The sequence below is a fragment of the Lentinus tigrinus genome (assembly GCF_003813185.1).
Source record: "Lentinus tigrinus ALCF2SS1-7 unplaced genomic scaffold L226scaffold_67, whole genome shotgun sequence".
NCBI classification, from domain to species: Eukaryota; Fungi; Basidiomycota; class Agaricomycetes; order Polyporales; family Polyporaceae; genus Lentinus; species Lentinus tigrinus.
The window spans coordinates 50,479-68,152 of NW_027137976.1; the positions used below are offsets into that span (position 1 = coordinate 50,479).

The 17,674-nt window shown below is 54.6% G+C and overlaps 9 protein-coding genes across 9 annotated transcripts; 5 read left to right on the forward strand and 4 right to left on the reverse strand.

Moving 5' to 3' along the window:
* Positions 1 to 99: 99 nt before the first annotated feature.
* On the reverse strand, positions 100 to 947 carry L226DRAFT_617611 (uncharacterized protein; the record flags this gene model as incomplete). The annotated part of the gene is made up of 3 exons (XM_067687062.1): positions 717 to 947; positions 230 to 661; positions 100 to 165 (listed from the first exon to the last, which is right to left on the reverse strand). Exons 1-3 carry the CDS (start codon positions 900 to 902, stop codon positions 100 to 102), a joined length of 684 nt encoding a protein of 227 aa, XP_067528862.1. The 5' UTR covers positions 903 to 947.
* A 577-nt stretch (positions 948 to 1,524) lies between these two features.
* L226DRAFT_347803 (uncharacterized protein) lies at positions 1,525 to 3,046 on the forward strand. Its single transcript, XM_067674126.1, has 5 exons — positions 1,525 to 2,003; positions 2,064 to 2,554; positions 2,607 to 2,672; positions 2,735 to 2,794; positions 2,859 to 3,046. The coding sequence occupies exons 1-5, from the start codon at positions 1,640 to 1,642 to the stop codon at positions 2,907 to 2,909; spliced, it is 1,032 nt and encodes a 343-aa protein (XP_067528863.1). The 5' UTR covers positions 1,525 to 1,639; the 3' UTR covers positions 2,910 to 3,046.
* A 1-nt stretch (position 3,047) lies between these two features.
* Positions 3,048 to 3,877, forward strand: L226DRAFT_347799 (uncharacterized protein). The gene is made up of 3 exons (XM_067674125.1): positions 3,048 to 3,477; positions 3,537 to 3,695; positions 3,752 to 3,877. The coding sequence occupies exons 1-3, from the start codon at positions 3,124 to 3,126 to the stop codon at positions 3,791 to 3,793; spliced, it is 555 nt and encodes a 184-aa protein (XP_067528864.1). The 5' UTR covers positions 3,048 to 3,123; the 3' UTR covers positions 3,794 to 3,877.
* A 478-nt stretch (positions 3,878 to 4,355) lies between these two features.
* On the reverse strand, positions 4,356 to 6,297 carry L226DRAFT_563981 (uncharacterized protein). The gene is made up of 8 exons (XM_067683600.1): positions 6,149 to 6,297; positions 5,835 to 6,098; positions 5,659 to 5,777; positions 5,433 to 5,594; positions 5,308 to 5,383; positions 5,118 to 5,255; positions 4,883 to 5,064; positions 4,356 to 4,833 (listed from the first exon to the last, which is right to left on the reverse strand). Exons 2-8 carry the CDS (start codon positions 5,890 to 5,892, stop codon positions 4,489 to 4,491), a joined length of 1,080 nt encoding a protein of 359 aa, XP_067528865.1. The 5' UTR covers positions 5,893 to 6,098; positions 6,149 to 6,297; the 3' UTR covers positions 4,356 to 4,488.
* Positions 6,298 to 6,597: 300 nt separating this feature from the next.
* Positions 6,598 to 8,462, reverse strand: L226DRAFT_563982 (uncharacterized protein). Its single transcript, XM_067683601.1, has 8 exons — positions 8,294 to 8,462; positions 8,098 to 8,216; positions 7,885 to 8,046; positions 7,760 to 7,835; positions 7,578 to 7,709; positions 7,332 to 7,513; positions 6,682 to 7,182; positions 6,598 to 6,628 (listed from the first exon to the last, which is right to left on the reverse strand). The coding sequence occupies exons 1-7, from the start codon at positions 8,349 to 8,351 to the stop codon at positions 6,787 to 6,789; spliced, it is 1,125 nt and encodes a 374-aa protein (XP_067528866.1). The 5' UTR covers positions 8,352 to 8,462; the 3' UTR covers positions 6,598 to 6,628; positions 6,682 to 6,786.
* Positions 8,463 to 9,979: 1,517 nt separating this feature from the next.
* On the forward strand, positions 9,980 to 11,183 carry L226DRAFT_347944 (uncharacterized protein). Its single transcript, XM_067674127.1, has 3 exons — positions 9,980 to 10,026; positions 10,093 to 10,713; positions 10,769 to 11,183. Exons 2-3 carry the CDS (start codon positions 10,168 to 10,170, stop codon positions 10,988 to 10,990), a joined length of 768 nt encoding a protein of 255 aa, XP_067528867.1. The 5' UTR covers positions 9,980 to 10,026; positions 10,093 to 10,167; the 3' UTR covers positions 10,991 to 11,183.
* A 264-nt stretch (positions 11,184 to 11,447) lies between these two features.
* L226DRAFT_576536 (glycoside hydrolase family 79 protein) lies at positions 11,448 to 14,093 on the forward strand (the record flags this gene model as incomplete). The annotated part of the gene is made up of 11 exons (XM_067685372.1): positions 11,448 to 11,811; positions 11,877 to 11,889; positions 11,952 to 12,117; positions 12,172 to 12,259; positions 12,316 to 12,433; positions 12,492 to 12,710; positions 12,767 to 13,088; positions 13,150 to 13,159; positions 13,224 to 13,521; positions 13,586 to 13,640; positions 13,698 to 14,093. The coding sequence occupies 11 exons, from the start codon at positions 11,448 to 11,450 to the stop codon at positions 14,091 to 14,093; spliced, it is 2,049 nt and encodes a 682-aa protein (XP_067528868.1).
* Positions 14,094 to 15,257: 1,164 nt separating this feature from the next.
* Positions 15,258 to 15,517, forward strand: L226DRAFT_576537 (uncharacterized protein; the record flags this gene model as incomplete). The annotated part of the gene is made up of 2 exons (XM_067685373.1): positions 15,258 to 15,396; positions 15,453 to 15,517. The coding sequence occupies 2 exons, from the start codon at positions 15,258 to 15,260 to the stop codon at positions 15,515 to 15,517; spliced, it is 204 nt and encodes a 67-aa protein (XP_067528869.1).
* Positions 15,518 to 15,793: 276 nt separating this feature from the next.
* On the reverse strand, positions 15,794 to 17,561 carry L226DRAFT_617617 (uncharacterized protein). The gene is made up of 4 exons (XM_067687063.1): positions 17,498 to 17,561; positions 16,602 to 17,449; positions 16,159 to 16,542; positions 15,794 to 16,092 (listed from the first exon to the last, which is right to left on the reverse strand). Exons 2-4 carry the CDS (start codon positions 17,434 to 17,436, stop codon positions 16,061 to 16,063), a joined length of 1,251 nt encoding a protein of 416 aa, XP_067528870.1. The 5' UTR covers positions 17,437 to 17,449; positions 17,498 to 17,561; the 3' UTR covers positions 15,794 to 16,060.
* Between the last annotated feature and the right edge of the window lie 113 nt (positions 17,562 to 17,674).

Here is a 17,674-nt window from a genome sequence, read left to right on the forward strand (position 1 = left end):
TAATGATGAGGAGGACAGAAAACGGAACTGTGATGCGAGGTAAGCGGAGGGAGAATCGGAGTCGGAAAGAATCGAGAGTACAGTAAGCGGACAATGAATTCAACGATGATGCAAGGGTAGATCTAGCCTGTCGACGTCAAAGCAGCCATCGGTCCCACTGGTTGTCTAGCACTGTAAGAACGTCAGATTTGGGCTTGAAGAGGAGAATAGATGGCAGCATCAGACGTACGTCCTCCCGGATATCGAGGTACCACTTGGGCTCGTCCTCAGCATACCCCATCTTCTTGAACACCTTGTCCGCGTCATCACGGTGACGCGTCGTGAACGTCGCCATCTCGCGGTTCGAGTAGAACGTGAGCAGCAGCTTGCCATAGGGGGCGCCAAACACGTCGCGCGTGCGTATGTGCATCTTGTACCTCTCGTAGAACTTGATGACGATGTTCCGCCACGTGCAGAGCATGTCGTACTCCTCGTCCTCGGGGCACTCCTTTGCGCCCCAGCCGCGCCGCAGTGCCCACTTGAAAACCCTGTCTCGCTCGAATGGAACGCCAAACCAGACAAGCGGAATGTCTTCGAATCTGGGGTGCTCGGAATCAACACGGAGCGGGTGGAGTTGGGGTGGAAGAATTCGCGCTGGGAGCATCTTCTTGACGGTATCTCCCTAGCGCGTGGTTAGTATCCCTGTTATGATATGACTCCAGAACTACATGGCTTACCCCGCGTATGATCTTAAGCTTCGGGTGTACGTGGATTGGGTAACACGCTCGTATATGCTCAACCCACTGTGCCGGAGTATACTTGTCCGGAGAATAGTTGCCAACAGGCCTAAAGGGGATGCTCGAGGAAGAAGGTGGATCGGCAGACTCTTTCGCATTGTTAGTCAGAGCTAAGGAATCAGACATCGCGGACGTTAAGTGGTGGTGGCGTGTTAGTCGTAGTTGAGGAAGAGAGTGGGAGCGCGGGCTTGAAGATGTCTCCTCAACTTTCCACGATCATGTGACTGTTTACCTACCGTCTTTTCCTCGGCTTGTCAATATTTGGACTCAGCTGCTCGAGGATCGATCGCATAGATCATCCTTCCGTTCTCACTGCACACCATCGTTGACAACTCAGCCGCGCTCCCCATTAGTTGATTACTGGCAGTATCACTCAGCCATTCCGAGCCCAAATCCTATGGAGCCCTCGAACACCAAAGGGGAGGCGACGCAGCAGCAGAAGAAGAAGGCCTCCGGATCGCGTCGGATTCCTCAAGCTATAATTGACGAACAGGTAGTGTGGTCTGCAGAACCTCAAGCCTCACTTTTTGCTGATGAGCGTACGGTTATTCTAACTTTGGCCAACCCAGGCGCCACCACGCACAATCAAGATCGACCAAGGGAGACACCTCGGGCGGGTGCTTGCTGAGCTGAATCAGGCAGAGACGAATCCGCATAATTCCTGGGAGTACTTTACATACTCGGCATGGGGTAGTATCAACTCGGGTTTGAGTCTGACATACAACTCCGAATCCTACATCATCTCCAGTGGCCCGCAGCTCCCTCTCTTCCACAGAGACCCCCTTGACAACAAGGTCATCGCGACATGTCACCCCGACTTCACCCTGCGGGTCATCCATCTTACGACGTACCAATGCTCCCTCATGATGTTCCAGGAGATGAAGGCGTTGAGAGGTGTTGTCTGGGACTCGCAACAAGGGCGCGAGAAGGCACTGGACACGCTGGCCTCGGAAGGCTGCGAACAGTTCTGGACTCAGGCTGAGCTCGCTTTAAGGAACTATCCTTCCCAAGACAAGGTTACGCTCCTGGCCGTATGCGGTCCTTGGTGGTTTGGACGTCAGTTCACGCGTGCACAAGTGAACCTACCCCTGAATCAATCCACCCCGCCCCCTAGCCCGGATATTCTCACCATCCAGTCTGACCCCGGAGTCACCAAGAATAAAAGGAGGTACGATTCAGACGTCGAAGATGAGTCTTCGGCTCATGAACGCCCGAAGAGAGCACGAGGTCTGTGTAGCATCGGACTTGTGTTCCCTTGAACGATGCTTATGAATGCCCTGATTACAGACGTCTCCTGGGCAGACTTGTTCCAGTCCGAGGAGAGGTGGTTTCTGCCGTCTGACGAAAGCTCAGTTCCAGGTCCAAATCCGGATCTGGATTCGGATTCGGACTCGGACTCGGATTCGGATTCGGACTCTGACTATGATGCGGAGGAGGACGCCGTTGACGATGACGATGACGACGACGACGGTCGTGATCAAAAGAAGAGGCGCCGGAATGAGATCCTGAAGACTATGGTCGTCGATCATTTGTTCCACCTCACGGATGACCCGAAGACTGACAAGAAGCAACTGGGCATATGGTTTCGCGCTTTCCTGAAGATGGCCATCGATGACACACCCTTCATCGAGGCCAAGGAGTTCGCGCCATCTTGCTATACACTGACTACCGACCAGGAGAAGTACTTTGACTATCGGAAGCGCCATACCAAAGCGTACCGTGCCGTAAATGACTTTGGCGGCAACTTCCAATTGCGCAGCATCTCATATGTTCCAGCGGTGAGTAGAACCTAAATGTCATGCACTATGTGCTGTTCCTGATTGAGATCAGCCCTATACCATGAACGATGACGAGGAGGCGGAAACACTGGAGGAGATTAGGACACTCGCCACGCAGGTACGGTACAAGATCTACGCGAGTGTTCTCCATGAGGAGTTACTGATCCGCATGAGAATCAGGATCCACTTCAACTCGGCATCTTCGTCGCGCAAACCCGCAGTCGCGCTTCCACAGCTGAGGTCCGTATATCTTTCACCTCTCCGTGCGGCGCATACTATGGATACTCATATCTTTTCACGAAAGCCCTCGTTCGCTGCATCCCAAGACGGCGTAGTGGACCCCCACAATCAGTAACAAGGTGGTGACCATGAGCAGTCGACTGGTAGTAGCCTGGATCCGGAGGCATTTGTCACTGGTGATGCTAAAGTTCCCATGACTGCAGGTATGCGTAGTGCATTTCTGCGTGCACATTACTCCTACTGATGGCGCACTAGCAGGATTGCCGCCTACGCAGCCCGAGCGTAAAGGAAGTGGGATAGAGGAGAGGATTCGCGAGAAGCTCGCGCGAATGGCCCTAGAAGGACATCAGAACGTGAGCGGCGCCTCAGGCCGTGCTGAACGCGGACCTCGTCAGCTACCTCGCGATGACCCACGGATAGCGGGAGCATCCGTGAAAATCTCCACACAATCCGCAGAACCCTTGGACAATCCGCGGGTGATCGCCAACCGTGTTGCAAACTTGCAAGAACTATGGAATTCCGCCCAGAGATCACAGGCAGGCGGAACTGCTCGGATCCCGGCTAGGTCAACTGCTTCCCTCAGTCCCGGGACGTCTACGCCCAACTCCGCCTCCGGAGGGGCCCAAGTGCTTCCTGTCAGCACGGGCCAGTCTCTACGCGGCACCCGTCCGTCGGTTCAACTTGTGAGTATGGCGCCGTATAGTCATCAGTCACCCCTCAATTGACATCTCTACTTCTCCAGGGAGCCATGTTAGAAACAGAGAGAGCGGAACGACGACAGCAGCAGGTACAGAGAGCTACAGTACAAGTGTCCGGTGACAATGTGCGGTTCCCGGGTCGCGGCCTGACCCATCAAGTCATCGTGTCCGGATTGCAACGTCCCCCGAAGACTTCACAGATAGTACGTCATTCAGCGAAAGATATCTTGACAATACTAATGGGTTCTGTCTACCGTAGGACGAAGCTGAAGACTCTCCGGAAGCAGGCCCGAGTCGTTGACATGTAAGAATCAGTGGTTCAATGTAATCAGTGTAAAACGGTACTGCAGGTTTTCTGGTAGTTTGTATCGCGATAGCCTGACAATCCCGGTGCGGAAAGAAAGAAGTCGGGCTTCTTGCCTATCATCCTGCGAGCGGGAGGATGCATGTATGTCATAACCACTGTTGTCATGCCACGCAGCCTGGACGCGCAAGGGAGGTATCAGTGTAAGAAGGCAAGTTACATAGCCATGCGCAGACGCAACAAGATGGCACAGAAGAAACACATGCGATGTATGTGGATGGTGATGAAACTTGCAGGTGCACAGACAAACCGCCTGCGACAGACGGCTCCGCCATGTTCGTAGCCCCACTCGACGCCGCCGCTGCCGTCATTAGTGCTATATGATAACGTTACTCCATCATATCCTAGTATGAACTACTCACTTCATCGGACACCGGGTCCCATCGCCGATACGAGCGGGCTCCGCCCAAACAGGCGTATCACATCGAACCTATCGCGCAGTCAAGGTCAGTCGAGCCCGGGTCGGATATCGCTGGAAAACGAAGAGTGCTCACGAAATGGTTCCATTCAATATAAGCGACCCGAACGACAGGGTAGGTAGGTGATGTGTGCCCGTACAGAGACAGTCCAACGCTGTACGAGAGTCTGACATACTCTCCGTATTCGTTACAACATGATCAGGAAGCAACAGCTCAGACGGGCTCCTCCGACGCCTTACACACCGGACCCGCATCTCTGCGGTGAAATTCCGGAGTTGTAGAGCCCGCAGTCACGTCGTCCCCAGGAACTATGCCCGGCGGCTTCAGATCGCTAGGCGTAACCTCGCGGTCAATGTGAACTGCTTCTGTGATCTCAATAGAGATGTCTCCCATGCCGAAGCTACTGCCTTCTCTACGACGACGAAGGTTGCGTGGGAAGTGTGTTGTCCACTCCGGGGAGCGATGTGTGGATGCGCTGAAGGTTTGCCTGCCGCTCTCCGTATTCGAGCTGACGCGAACTATGATCATGCTGAAGACGATGGAGATGATTGGTGATATCTGGCGGGATCTGTCAGCGAGACCGGTCAGAGAAACTTAGAGGACTTGCCATATCCAGGATCACATAGACTACATTTGACTTGAGGAGGAAGGCGACAAGCGCGGCAGCGACTGTAATTGAGTAGATAGCGCCGCTCTCAACGATGACATGCAGTATGGGAGTGAGACTGCTCTCGGATAGGTAACGCGCGGACCGTCTCGCCACTTGCCAGATCTTGAGTGCGAGGATGACTGAACTCGATCAATCGCATGCACATGGTAGGGTGTGAGACAGACGCACATACCAGTCGTCAGCAGGTTCGTGGCGAGAGTAAGCGAGTAAGTAGCCGTGATCCAACGCCCGGTAGTTTCGCCGAAGACATCGCGCGTTTGAGCATCCGTCAAGGTTTTGGAAAACGACACGTTCAAGCCGATGCAAACAGCTAGTTGAGGGTGCGTCAGAGGTATGCGATTGTCTCGGCGAACCCAACATACCGACGAGACCGCACCATCCGGCCACTGGCACCAAGACAATCAGGAGACTCTGCCACACCACGTACGCACGGTATATCTGGGCTAGGTTAGTACAGAGCGTGCAAATGACCGGTCGGGAAACGTACCACCACGGCGTCGAGAATGATCGTCTGCACATTGTACAGACAACTCTTCAGCAGGAATGTCGTATCTGTGGCAGCCGAAAAATACTCTTCAGAGCCTCCAGGAAGTGTCGGACCTCTGGATATGAAGCCTTGGTATAGGCGTGCGACGTTCACTCCCATTTCCTGAATGAGTTTCCCGTCAGCGCAAGAACTGACCGACTAGCGCACCGCACACGAGAACACTTACAGCTGAAGAAAGTAAAAGCAGGGCGCATGTTGCCGCAAACATTCCATAGTTCAACCTTCGTCGCCGGTAGTTTCGGAACACGGTCCTGAACGTGAGGATGAACATGAACAGGGAGAAGCCTGATGACCATAGCGCGTCAAGATATGTCCGCTCAGTCAGGATTCCGTGCAGCTGACCGTACAGGATGGCCTCGAGCGTGGTAGAGAGAACAGCTGCCTCGCTGAGCGAGAGCATAGCACAACAATCGTAACTCCTACTCAACGAAGAGGGGGAGACAAATGGTTGACATGGCGGCCCATATCTTGGAGGATATAAACGGGATTGGGTTCATGCTCTAAGCGACAAGAGCGAACTGATCCGCCCAGAGCGATGTCGGCGCTGTATGAGGTGCACGTTACCATGCTCAAGACGGCGAATTTGACACTTGAAGGGCCCTGTGTCTGGTGAGAACGGGTAAGCAGGCGCCTTCGAGACATTGGCATCTACACACCTGTGTAGGCGCAAGCAATGCGCAACGAGTTGTTCGCGCTTGAACGACCGAGAATGGAGTAGATATTGCAGCAATTTGCGGTATTAAAGGAGTCGCACATGGACGATACCCCTCCAGCATCGTGACGTGGCAAGCAAACGGACCAACCTGTTATCATCGGGAAGTGGCAAAAATATGGATGTGATACTTGGAAAGGCGATGCATTTGTATGCGTGAGTAGCGGCAATGGCCATGGGGGATCGAGGTCAAGGGCCTCCCACAAAGCAAGCGCCTTGTAGAGTCCGATGACAAAGTCGGACCGCGCGGCGCAGTAACATCCGCAACGGGAGGTCGCGGTCTCCGACGTATGCGAGCGGTATAGCTAAGGTTCGAATCGTTGAAAACTCACTGTTTCTTCTATCTAAAACTTGCGAGTGCGGATAGCAACCGCACAGGAGTCTTGCATGCATCGCGCAAGCTCAAGTACTATTTGAGGGTTTACTGATGGGATCGCTTAAGTTGAGCCAACCTTGCATGCCATTCAAGAACCGTACCATCCAAGAGCCATATCGTCCAGATTCAGTACCGAGTGGAATGTCCAGAAGTCCCTTACGGACCCTATAGCTGTGAGCTTTCCCCGCAGTTCCACGACACGGCACTTATACGGCACTGGCTTCCCCGGCGTTCCCCGAACCGCTGAAAGACCCCGAGTTCCTGAGAGAATCTTCCTCCTGGATACCGAGCGGCTCCCCTCTCAGTTCCAGGTCCGTATGTGCGAACGAGATGCCCGAGAAGGTCTTGTCGGACGCGGCGCCACGCTCGTATGCCGAGTCGTCCTCGACGACTCGGGTAATTTTGACTTCCAGGTCCTTCATCTCCAGACCGTCCATGCGCGACGTCAGCATCATCGCGTCCGTCAGGTTCCGACGCAACCCACTGCGCTCGGAGACGGCGGCCGCCCAGGTGCCTTGGGACGGGTTGGCTTGGCTGAGTTCGCTGGCCATACCGACGCGAATGATGAGCATGTTGAACACGATCGAGATAATTGGCGAAATCTGTTGAGACATGTATTTAGCGTCAGGGGAATGTATGCGTGGGCGCGGAAGACACGACGCGGGAGAAGGGACACATGAGTGGGGGTAAAGGGGCGAAAAGAGCGGATGACGCTGAGATAGAACAGGAGAAAAGGCTGAACAACACGCACCATATCGAGGAGGACATAGACCCCATTTGACTTGACGACGAAGGAGATGAGGGCCGCAGTGATCGTCATTGAGTATATTGCGCCACTCTCGATGATGGTGCGCAGCACGGGGGCCAGAAAGTTAGTCGAGCGAAACTGGGCCGACTTGCGAGTGACCGTCCAAATCTTAAAGGCGAGGAGAGCTATACTCGGGACGAGGACGTCATCAGGGACAGGTAAACAGAAAGGACCAGGTACGAGACGTACTTGTAGAAGATAGATTCGTAGCCAGGGTGAGCGAATACACTGACGTGATCCATTGCCCGGTCTGGACTGCGAAGACGTCACCCTTGTGGGATGATGCGGTCGCGAGCGCGACGTTCAATCCAATTGAACCGGCTTCACGTCCCGTCAGTATGAGGCGATGAAGACAGACAAGCTTCGCTTACCCAACAGTCCGCACCATCCAATGATCGGGACAACGACAATAAGGAAGTTCTGCCATACCACGTATGTTCGATATATCTAGGGCGCGAATCAGAAGTAATTTATCGGTGAACCTCAAGAAACGTACAACTACCGCATCCAAAATGAGCGTTTGAGTGTTGTATAAGCAGCTCTTGACGACGAACGTAGTCGTAGACACGTCGGCAAAGTAGCCTTCCGGTCCTCCCTGCATGAAGGGCCCTCGCGAGATAAACCCCTGATATACTCGAGCGATGTTCACGCCCATTTCCTGTGGAAATGCAGTAAGCGTGGGGCTATATGAATATCCTGACACACGAACCGCTGTAGCCAGAACGAGCAGAGCGCACCCGGCAGTGACCATATAGTAATTGACGTGTCGTCTTCTCCGGTCCCGCAGCATAATAAACATCGCAAGCATGAACATGAAGACCGAATAGCCTGGAAATGCATTGGAAATGCATTGAAGTTAGTTCTCGCTTCCATTCTGTCCAAGAAGCAGCAACCGCGATACACACCATATAGGATGGCTTCAATGGTGGTGGAGAAGATGCCCGCTGCTTGCAACGACAGCATTGTTGCGACGCGTATGACGCGGCCTGACGAGAGGTCAAGGATTCAAAGGTGAAGCGGGGGACGGGAGGGACTCTTCAGGCGGGGTTGGTAAGGCTGGTCTACTGATTCCGTTGCATATAACGGCTGCAGGCGTACCCTGGAATTCAAAGCTGCCGAACCGTGAGTGGGCTTCTGATGGTCACATGCGAATGATTTACTCTCGGGCCAGGGGGCGGGCTGGTTCCAATTTGGACGTGAGGGAACGCGACTAAAGACCGACAATACCAGTAAGGGTAACAGCACGATGACGGTATCGCGGATTCGTCCTACCAGCTTCTTGGCCACACAGCGCCATTCCGCGCGTAGCACTGGCCATCCATGTAGAAGTAAGATAACGGTCATCATTAATCGTGGGTCGAACAGGCCCAACAAACGGGAGGCTTCGTGAGATTCACGACCGATCTCATATAGGCTCATGCGAAGCGATGATCCCTATGGAGGGATGTGCGGAAACTTCCCGATGCGCCTGACACGACAATGGGAAAGTACCTTCGCTGTAGTATATTGGCGCTGCGCACAACTGTGAGACCTTCGAGACCGCCCAATTCACGGTGTGAATTTCGGACATTCAAGACGTTAAAAATAACGCAACGTCTGAGATACAGCGAACGACTTGCTGCTAGAGCCGAGGGTATTCCGGTGACACACTTCCGACGCAGTGCGAACGCGCTCGCGAACAAGATACCCGGAGCCATCTGTTGGACGGGATGCTCAGTCCCACTGCATCTCACAACTTCGGGTTACGCACAATTTGAACTAACATGCGCAGTGTGTCTTGTCCGAGTAGAAGCTCTGAGGAAATGAATGTACTTACCAGCGTGGAGGATGATTGGACAGCACCCTGCCCTAATCTTAGCTTCAGGGCAGGCTGATTCTCGTTATTAAGGAAGTTCTAGGCGGCCTTAACACTGAATAATGCTGAGCAGAAGCAGCTTACCCGAAAGACTTATATTGTTACTTATCAAGCTAAGCGTGGGACAAGGCAATTGTTGATCGCGTCTTGGCGGCCTTCAAACTTCAATATAAGCTTCAAATGCCCGGTCTACCCTGTTCACCTTCTTGAGTTCGCGGCCACACTTCAATTAAAATCTCAGAAGTCTTGGTAGCTCAATAAGCCGGTAAGAATCTATCGCCAGTACCACTGAAATTAGCAATAGGGTGCAGTCGCGTTCGTTGCTGAGCTGGCGCTGACTCATTGCTTACATCACTCGCAGTACCACTCAGCTTCTCGATGCTGAGGACCAGGTCAGTACGCGCGTACCTGGCGTTACCTCTCGCGTGCATAGCTCATAATTCGGAGTTCCCATCTCAGTCGCCAGGTTGTTCGGCTAGCCAAGAGACAGCTCATCGAAGATCGCGTACATGAGAAGACGGTCGAGGTTGTGTCGGCGCCAAGTCCCTGGAAGCCACGTCTCATAGTCCTCTTCCGAAAAGGCCGAGCGGCATGCGTTTCCTGCATCCCATGATGCCCGAAGTCACGCATGATATGCCGTGCGTGTGGGCTCACCGCTGCTACAGAACCCAACCCTTGCTACGTAGCGACCCTATTACGAAATCCCGACTACTTGTTATCGATCATGGCGAACGGTCCTGGATTCGCTGCGCATACTCAATCAGTGAAAGGACGGCCCAGCTCGTGAGTGCAACGCATCACTCACCTCCGCCATCGCTGATACTCACATGGTTTTCCCCGTCTTCCCAGGCTTCACGATCACTCAGAAAGAATCCGTGGTAACAGCTGCGCCACAGTCCCACAGCGGACATATACTCGAGTACTATGCACTGTGGACGTGATAGCCAATTCCCCTCGTCCGCAACCCCTGATTCGCCGCACCTATCTCATATTGATGTCGGCGTCCTGCCTCCGCCACTTGCGTTCGTGGTGCATTTGCAGTACGTCAGTGCAGGGGCCAGCCGAGCCCGAGAGGCTGGCACCCAGCGTCCAGCAGAGCGGTGCGCCGGCGCTTGCTCGACGACGAAGTTTTCTCCTTCTCGCCATCACGACCTCGACGCTCGCAGCCTCCCACACGCTCGCTTGACCCACCCACCACTCCCTTCTCGCTCGCGCAAAATCCCCCGGAAACGCCGTAGCAGGTTCATGTACCGCGTAGGTAGCAATGGAATTACCCTTCGTCACGACAACGCCGGGCGCGACAGCAGGATAACCGCGGCGCGAGCGAGCCCGCCCACCCAGCGGCTCGACTCCGCCGCGTCCGCGGCTGGCTTTGCCAGTCCCCAGCCCAACCCCTCGTCCTGCGTCCGCACGGCGCCGCCCCTCGCCTCAGCCCAGCGCACCGACGAAGCTGGAATACTTGTGATCTGTGTGAGTGCACCCTCTTGCAATATTCGCGGCATATGGCTTACTATGGCTATCGCAGACCACCCGTAGGCTCAAGGCTCGTATCAGTCGTCGTACCAGTCGTCGTACTATTATTCTTGGCGTTTGTCTCTCGGATGTGCAAATGGTCGCCGATGTCGCGATGGCTGTAAACAACGCCGGCGCACTGCCACTTACCAATAGCCAAATCTTCAAAGCCTCTCGGCCCGAAGTGCATAGTCCATTCCGCGGCACGCATCGGCATACGTGTACCTCTTCATAGAAGTATCACCAATGGGCGGAATGGAGATACTGGCCAGACGGCTTGTCTTCTAATTGGGACTGAATGTGCCTGATACTGACCATGGCTTGACAGCGCTCAGGAAGCATCGTTACCGTTTCCCACACAAGATCCGCTGCTGACCTCCCAGATATGTGGGCTCCCATTTTCCGCGCGGCATCTTAGAACGCGTGTTCCTCCATGCGCGGTTCGTAGAGGATTCCCCGTCCATCCAAGCCCCCGGGATGGTGACCCGGTGACGACTGACGGCCTTGTATAGGGAATAACATGCAAGGCGCAGAGCCCGTTCCCCCCGGGGCATTGTTCCCATCTTCCGCGGGCGACTCTCAAGCATTCCGTAACTGACAACCGTCGACGTCGGACATCGCCCTGTTGATCTCATAAAGCCGTCTTGTTGGGAACGGCATGCACTTCTCTCCTCTCTCCCGTACGCCCCACCATGTATCGGCCTCTCTTGGCACTTGTAGGCTTGCTGGCGAGTCTAGCGACGGCCAAGGTCACCGTTTATGGCCCGTTAGGACAGACAACGATCGCGCCGCCAGCAACTGGCTCTGCCTCGGGTACGGAAGCGGCGTCTACTACTACCTCCTTCATCACAACTCCTGGACCTCCCCAGTACACTGGGTTAGCTGCGTACAACCCGGTGTACATATTCCCTCCTGCCATCCCTGACGATCCTACGCCATCGACTGCTGTTACGATCCCCGTGCCGAATAGTGCTCAATTGATGAACGGCTTGTCCATACCTCAGAAACCGACGTTCTTTGGATTTTCGATCGAGATGTCCGTCGCAACTCAGCTCAGTAAGTACACTCCTGTGCGTGTTGAGAGCGTCTACCAGATACTCATAAAGATACTTTCGCTACAGTTGGCAAGAACTCGTGAGTCGCGGTATTCGCTTGATCACGGAGAAAACCACTAGTGCTGACCCGTCACAACACAGGACGAGATTGAACGTACCGTTCCTTAACCTCATGTCTCTCCTTGCTCAGAAGGCCGGTGCGGTGCACGTTCGTGTGGGTGGAAACACGCAGGAGACTGCGTTCTTGGTGGATAGCTTTCCGGACGGTGGGATACTGGAGAAGGATAACGGCGACAAGTCGAACCCTGTACGTGATTATCTCTGACTCGTCACACGGGCTCCCACGTCTAACACGACGAAGACCGGCACGCCCGTCCTTGCCTACACCCCCGACCTCATTTACATGTTGAGCAACGTGTCCAGTCTCGTGAATGTGAAGTGGTATCTCGGTGCGCCGATCCCAACTGGACAATCGGTCAAACCGTAGCTAACGAGCTTGATCCAGGTGTCCCGTTCAACGACTCCACAAACTGGCGGCTTCAGATCGCAGAGTTGGGAGAGGCTGTCCTAGGCGACAACCTGTTAGGCTTCCAGGCAGGCAACGAACCCGATCTCTACAGCTCGTACGTTCTTCTGTCCACTTGCACTTTCCCTGCCTCAATGATGACGGGCATCATATAGTCATGGGCACCGGCCGCTTGGCTATTCACAGTTCGACTACTTCGGGGAATTCGCTCTACTCACTCAGACGTACCAGAATGATGCGCTAGTGACGAACAAGAAGTCGCTCATCGCCCCCAGTGTCCAGGGTGCGGATTGGGGACCGAGGCCAGAGGCCGTGTGGGACACAGGCTTCGTACAGGCGTACGATCAATATCTGACCGCACTCTCCGTCGAGCAGTAAGCAACACCCCATTGATCACCGCTGCGCTTGTTGACGCGCCGTTTTCTCGCAGTTACCCGAGCGACAACTGTGGCGTAGTCTTTCCCGACCCGAAGAATCCACCCAAAGACCCACTACAGATGTTTCCCACGTATCTCACGCACAAGAACGGTCAGGGACTTGTCTCGAATTATCTCAACTCGACGATGATGGCGCAAGTGTGGGGCAAGCCGTTCTTGATGTTTGAGACGAACACGGCGTCCTGCGGAGGCTTCCCGGGCATCAGCGATGCGTTTGCGTCTGCGCTTTGGGCCGTCGACTACGGTCTGCAAATGGCGAATAGCAACTTCACGGGTGCCTTGTTGCACGCTGGTGGACAGAATGTGTCGTACAACGTGCGTACTGCCGTGTTCCTGGGGCTGCATCCTCACCTCATCTGACTGATCTGTTCAATAGCCATTCACTGGTCAGTGCGCTTGAGCCACAAGGTCTGACGATCACCCGGCTTACTGCATCAATCATGTCCGCAGCGCCGCCGACCAACGAATCCGTCATCCACCAGTGGACGGTGGGGCCCATCTACTACTCCGCATTGGTCGTCGCAGAAGCACTTGGGACTACGAACACCTCACAGGTCAAGGACCTCTTGCCAGACGGCAACGACCAGACGCCTGCCTACGCCATCTATGAGAACGGCAACCTGGCGCGCATGGCACTGATTAACTTCATGACGGATCCAAGCGGCGCGCACGACTTTGTTGCAACTGTCATCATCGGCGGCCAACAGTTTGGGGAGGCCAACTCCGTGCCAGCACAGGCAAAGGTCAAGTCAGTCACTGTTAGATGTCTTACAGGGACCCGATCAGTGTACTGATACAGGTTCGCTCACAAGGTACCTGCTGGCACCGTCAGTCTCAGAGAAGGACAACATCACCTGGGCAGGACAGGTATGTACTCGCATCTGGTTTCGCGTCCCTGTGCTCTGACGTCGCGTTGCGCTTCAGACTCTCGGAGGCCGCTTCGACGTGGATGGCCGCCTCAAGGGCGAGGAGAACGTCGCCACCGTACCTTGTGATCAGAACGCGAATACCTGCACCATTCGCGTGCCTGCCCCTGGCGTCGCGCTCGTATTCTTCTCGGACGCCGCCCAGCAGCAAGCCGGCGCGACACCGAGCGTCGAGACTTTCCCCACTACGGTGTTCACCAAGACTAAAAACACCGTATCGATAGACGCCTCGGTGCTTGCAACTGCGCAGGGCATGAACGGCAAAGATAGAAACCAGCAAGGCGGGACTAGTCAGGGTAGTGGGAACGGCGCGAGCCGTATGGGAGCGCCATGGGCTCTGGTTGTTAGTGGAGCGCTGATTGGGTTCTCGCTGTGCACGCGGAGGCTGCTGTAGCCCTACAGCGAACTGGTCGCACTTGCGGCCGTGGACGCTTCCCTCCTTGCGTGCAATCGCACGTGGACACTGGTTCGGAGATATCTATCATACCCATGGGATTGATGTAATATTCACAGCATACCCTATCGAATCATGTTCGACTTGCCTGAGGTCCGTCGGCTTGTACTCTCGAACGTCTGGAGCATGTCTGAACGCAACAAATTGACAGGCCTGACGACTTTGTACTCGCAGCCTCCGGGATGGGGAATCCACAGCCACTTGTCACAGCCAAGCTTCGGAAGCGTAATGACATGCAGTGCCAAACCGTCGACGTGATGTCCGTTGCACTCGCTGCCGCGTGAGTACCGACCGTAGTGTAGGTGGAAGACGTATGTCCGTCAGTACACCGTTCTTTCCCCCTTTAGCTGAGACAGCAACGACTCCCGTTAAAGCCAGATATACATATTCATTCCGGCATCTAGCGACTCGGGGTCGGGTATACGGTGGTCATAGCCTTCTGGTGCAAACATGGACGAGTTCACCCTCGTGATTCTTGCCTGCACCCCACAAACTCCACCCCTGTGGGCCTGCGGAGAGAGCTTATGGCGCGGAGAACGGGTATGGGCGTCGACCGAGCGTAGTGAGTCTATACCGATGAAATTGATGACTCCTGCTCACTTGAAAATGATGATCCGCAGGTACAACATGCCTTTCTGCGACAAATGAGCAGATGAGGGGCGATACAGACGTTACACTGTGCCATTGTGTCATGTCCCTTTCAGGCGTGCGTTGTGCGTCTGCATTGTAGCAGCCGTCGCTTCTGCTGTCCATCCCGCAGTTCCCGTCATTATCGGTCTTCGAAACATCCTAACATACCCGCATCATGGCCGCGCAACTTCCCAAACTGGTCGGATGTATTCTTGAGGCTGGGGGCGAGGCTCTGAAACGTCACCCAACACTAACTATCCGTAGTCGGGTTACGTGGACGCCACCTATCCTGACTCAGTTCGAGTCGAGTAGCTCTTGACGTATGCTCTCGAGGCGCTGCGGCTTCTCGAGAGTATAAAGGCCGCCTGCCAGGCCACTCATTCAACTCACAACAAACTTCCTTTCCCCGACCTCTCACTCGCAAACCGCCCTCTCAAGCTCCACTCTCACTCTTCCTCGAGTCCCTCCACAAGTATGTCGCGCTTCATCGCCCTCGCAGCCGTCGCCCTCCTCTCGCTCGCACTTGTTCTGCCGGCCTCTGCGGGACCTATCCTGCCACGCGATGACGATGCTTCCCATGCCGACACGACTCCGACGCCCGTCTTCACTTTCGGTGAGAATGATTCACCACTTTACGAAGTGCGATGAAACTGACTCTCGCTCGTTTAGCTCCCGCCACCACCCCTAAAGCTCATCCATCGCACAGCCGTCTCGAGATGGACTGGTTGAGCTGAACGCGCTCGACCTGAAGGCGCATTGTGGTACGTTGCACAGCCGGTCCTACAGTAGTATCGGCAACCAACCACTGTGTCTTTGTCCAGGACACCTTGGATACCCTCCGCCTTGTGCTTTACCTTCATACAGGTTGCAAGCTGCACATACACCGCTCTCACTCCAGAATGTGGTCGTGTCATGCACGATCACCATAGTATATATTCGTTCTCGACCATGATTTCTTGTATCGCAATCGCTTCCATTGACTGTATCACTACTTACTCCCTCGTTACCCCCTCTCTGTGTGCATTCTGCTCTCTGTGACTGTCTTGCATCCTTCTATGAACATTGGACTGTACATACGTACCTCTACTGAGTCTATAGCATCGTAAACACATACTATCCTTCGTGTACAGTTCTCCACCACGCCTCTACCCGCCTTCCCCGATACCCCGGTACTCCGGTCGCATTTCGACCTTCAATGGTCCGTTCAGCCCGGTGAATACCTTTCTACAGCCCTGACCCGTACTCAATCTGAATGGTATCTATGGATGCCGCTTGCTCTATACCGCTTGTCCTTGTCGCCAAGACTCGTCTACGAACGATCACAGTTTCAGGTCAGTCAACGTAACGAGAGTGCAAATAGGGGGGCAAGACTTACTCCACCAATTCCGGTCAACTTCGCTGATCACCAGCCTACCCTGCGCGCTGACCTGCGAGAGGCCCTTCGTCGCCCTATCCAAGAGCTCCGCGTACTTCTCTACGCTTATCTGCGCCTTTACGCGAGATGTGTCTAGGACAAGCACGAGTCGCTGAAACTCCTCCCGCGAGAACGCCGCATCGAACTCAGCCCACTGGCTGTCCGCCCCAGGATCAGCGACCGTCTGATCTATCCCGATCAAGGTGACCCATATCCGGCGCACACTCTGCGGGAGGTGCGCGAAGAGGTCGACGTGAACTCGGAGGATCATGCGTGTCCTGAGACTGAACTCCTCGAGATCATTGCACCGCTCGAGTTGGAGGGCGGGCCACCGTCCGATGTCCTCTGCAAGACGACCTATCAGCCACCCGATGCGGGAATGGACATCACGGAGGCATCCTTACCTGCCTCTTGGTCTGGAGGGAAGTTGTCATGATATGGCGTGAAGATGTTCAAAGGACCGAAGACTATGCGCTTCAGCGATCGATAGGGGCCAAGTACCACGAAGAGGTTTCCGACTTCCTCGACATCCGGCCAATCCAGGATGGTGTCATCGTACCAGAGCACGCGAAGCGTCTCCTTTGTCCTTGTGTATTGCAGGAGCTTGAGAATCACGGATAGGGGGACGTGGAATGCGGAGAGGTGGGTGAGCGCGAGATGCGCAGGTGGAATAAGATCGGCAGTTGTGTCTATGTTGAGGACGCGGATCTCGACCATCAGCTCGAGGCGCTGGATGGACGCAAACAGCCCGAGGAAGTGGAATAGGAGAGAGTAGTCATAGTTGACTATGTTGCACGAGGTGATCTTCAGCTCCTCAATCGCGCGAAAGCGAGGGAAAGGACGTGTAATGTGGTTAGTGTCGTCGTCCAGGATGCCAAGCTCGGAGAATGCCAAGGACTGCAGCTTCGGAAGACAATTCAGGATGGCGTCTAGTTGGGAGAGCCTGACGCTATGATGCGCGATATCGAGGTAGCGAATGTGTCTCGCTACATCTGGAGTGGTTGCGAGGAAACCAACAGCCTTATCGAGGGCGGCCGAGTTAGGCTTGCGGCGTTTAGAGTCGGCGATCTTGAACGTCCTGAAGAGGTGGTGGCGGCTCGAAAGGAGCCACGCGCGGCACACTAGTGCACACGAATACAGCGAGGGCCGATCATCGTGTAAATGGTCGATGATGGCGTCCGAAATCTCCCAGGGCAGATTGTTGGACGGCCGTGGTATCGGCATCGTAACGGCAAGCATCGGCGGCTGGAACCTGGAAGTGCATGAGCAAGTAGATGATGGTAATTGGCAAGATATATACCTCGAGGAGTGTCCTTGATGTTGAGAACATAAGATTGCTGACCAGGGGCCGAGTCAATAGTGGTCGTTCAGGTCGAAGTTGCGCGGCTGTGACAAAGTGACTCACGTAGTCCAAGTCAGTCCAAGTTTGGCAATGATAACAGTTGGACGTTATCGCAGCCACCAGTCCACTATCCCA

Bases quoted from the DNA above. Each gene is read 5' to 3' on its own strand.
- L226DRAFT_347803 (XM_067674126.1), top strand. From the start codon at position 1,640: ATGATGTTCCAGGAGATGAAGGCGTTGAGAGGTGTTGTCTGGGACTCG. The intron at 2,004-2,063 runs GTCTGTGTAGCA...CCCTGATTACAG, and splicing joins ACGCCCGAAGAGAGCACGAG to ACGTCTCCTGGGCAGACTTG. The intron at 2,795-2,858 runs GTCCGTATATCT...TTTTCACGAAAG, and splicing joins GTCGCGCTTCCACAGCTGAG to CCCTCGTTCGCTGCATCCCA.
- L226DRAFT_347799 (XM_067674125.1), top strand. From the start codon at position 3,124: ATGGCCCTAGAAGGACATCAGAACGTGAGCGGCGCCTCAGGCCGTGCT. The intron at 3,478-3,536 runs GTGAGTATGGCG...CTACTTCTCCAG, and splicing joins CCCGTCCGTCGGTTCAACTT to GGAGCCATGTTAGAAACAGA. The intron at 3,696-3,751 runs GTACGTCATTCA...TGTCTACCGTAG, and splicing joins CCCCGAAGACTTCACAGATA to GACGAAGCTGAAGACTCTCC.
- L226DRAFT_563981 (XM_067683600.1), bottom strand. From the start codon at position 5,892: ATGCTCTCGCTCAGCGAGGCAGCTGTTCTCTCTACCACGCTCGAGGCC. The intron at 5,384-5,432 runs GTACGTTTCCCG...AACCTAGCCCAG, and splicing joins TCATTCTCGACGCCGTGGTG to ATATACCGTGCGTACGTGGT. The intron at 5,065-5,117 runs GTATGTGCGTCT...GATCGAGTTCAG, and splicing joins CACGAACCTGCTGACGACTG to TCATCCTCGCACTCAAGATC.
- L226DRAFT_563982 (XM_067683601.1), bottom strand. From the start codon at position 8,351: ATGCTGTCGTTGCAAGCAGCGGGCATCTTCTCCACCACCATTGAAGCC. The intron at 8,047-8,097 runs GTTCGTGTGTCA...GCATTTCCACAG, and splicing joins TGCTCGTTCTGGCTACAGCG to GAAATGGGCGTGAACATCGC. The intron at 7,710-7,759 runs GTAAGCGAAGCT...CGGGACGTGAAG, and splicing joins TGGATGGTGCGGACTGTTGG to CCGGTTCAATTGGATTGAAC.
- L226DRAFT_347944 (XM_067674127.1), top strand. From the start codon at position 10,168: ATGCACTGTGGACGTGATAGCCAATTCCCCTCGTCCGCAACCCCTGAT. The intron at 10,714-10,768 runs GTGAGTGCACCC...TGGCTATCGCAG, and splicing joins CTGGAATACTTGTGATCTGT to ACCACCCGTAGGCTCAAGGC.
- L226DRAFT_617617 (XM_067687063.1), bottom strand. From the start codon at position 17,436: ATGCTTGCCGTTACGATGCCGATACCACGGCCGTCCAACAATCTGCCC. The intron at 16,543-16,601 runs GTAAGGATGCCT...GTCGTCTTGCAG, and splicing joins CCCTCCAGACCAAGAGGCAG to AGGACATCGGACGGTGGCCC. The intron at 16,093-16,158 runs GTAAGTCTTGCC...GATCGTTCGTAG, and splicing joins AGTTGACCGGAATTGGTGGA to ACGAGTCTTGGCGACAAGGA.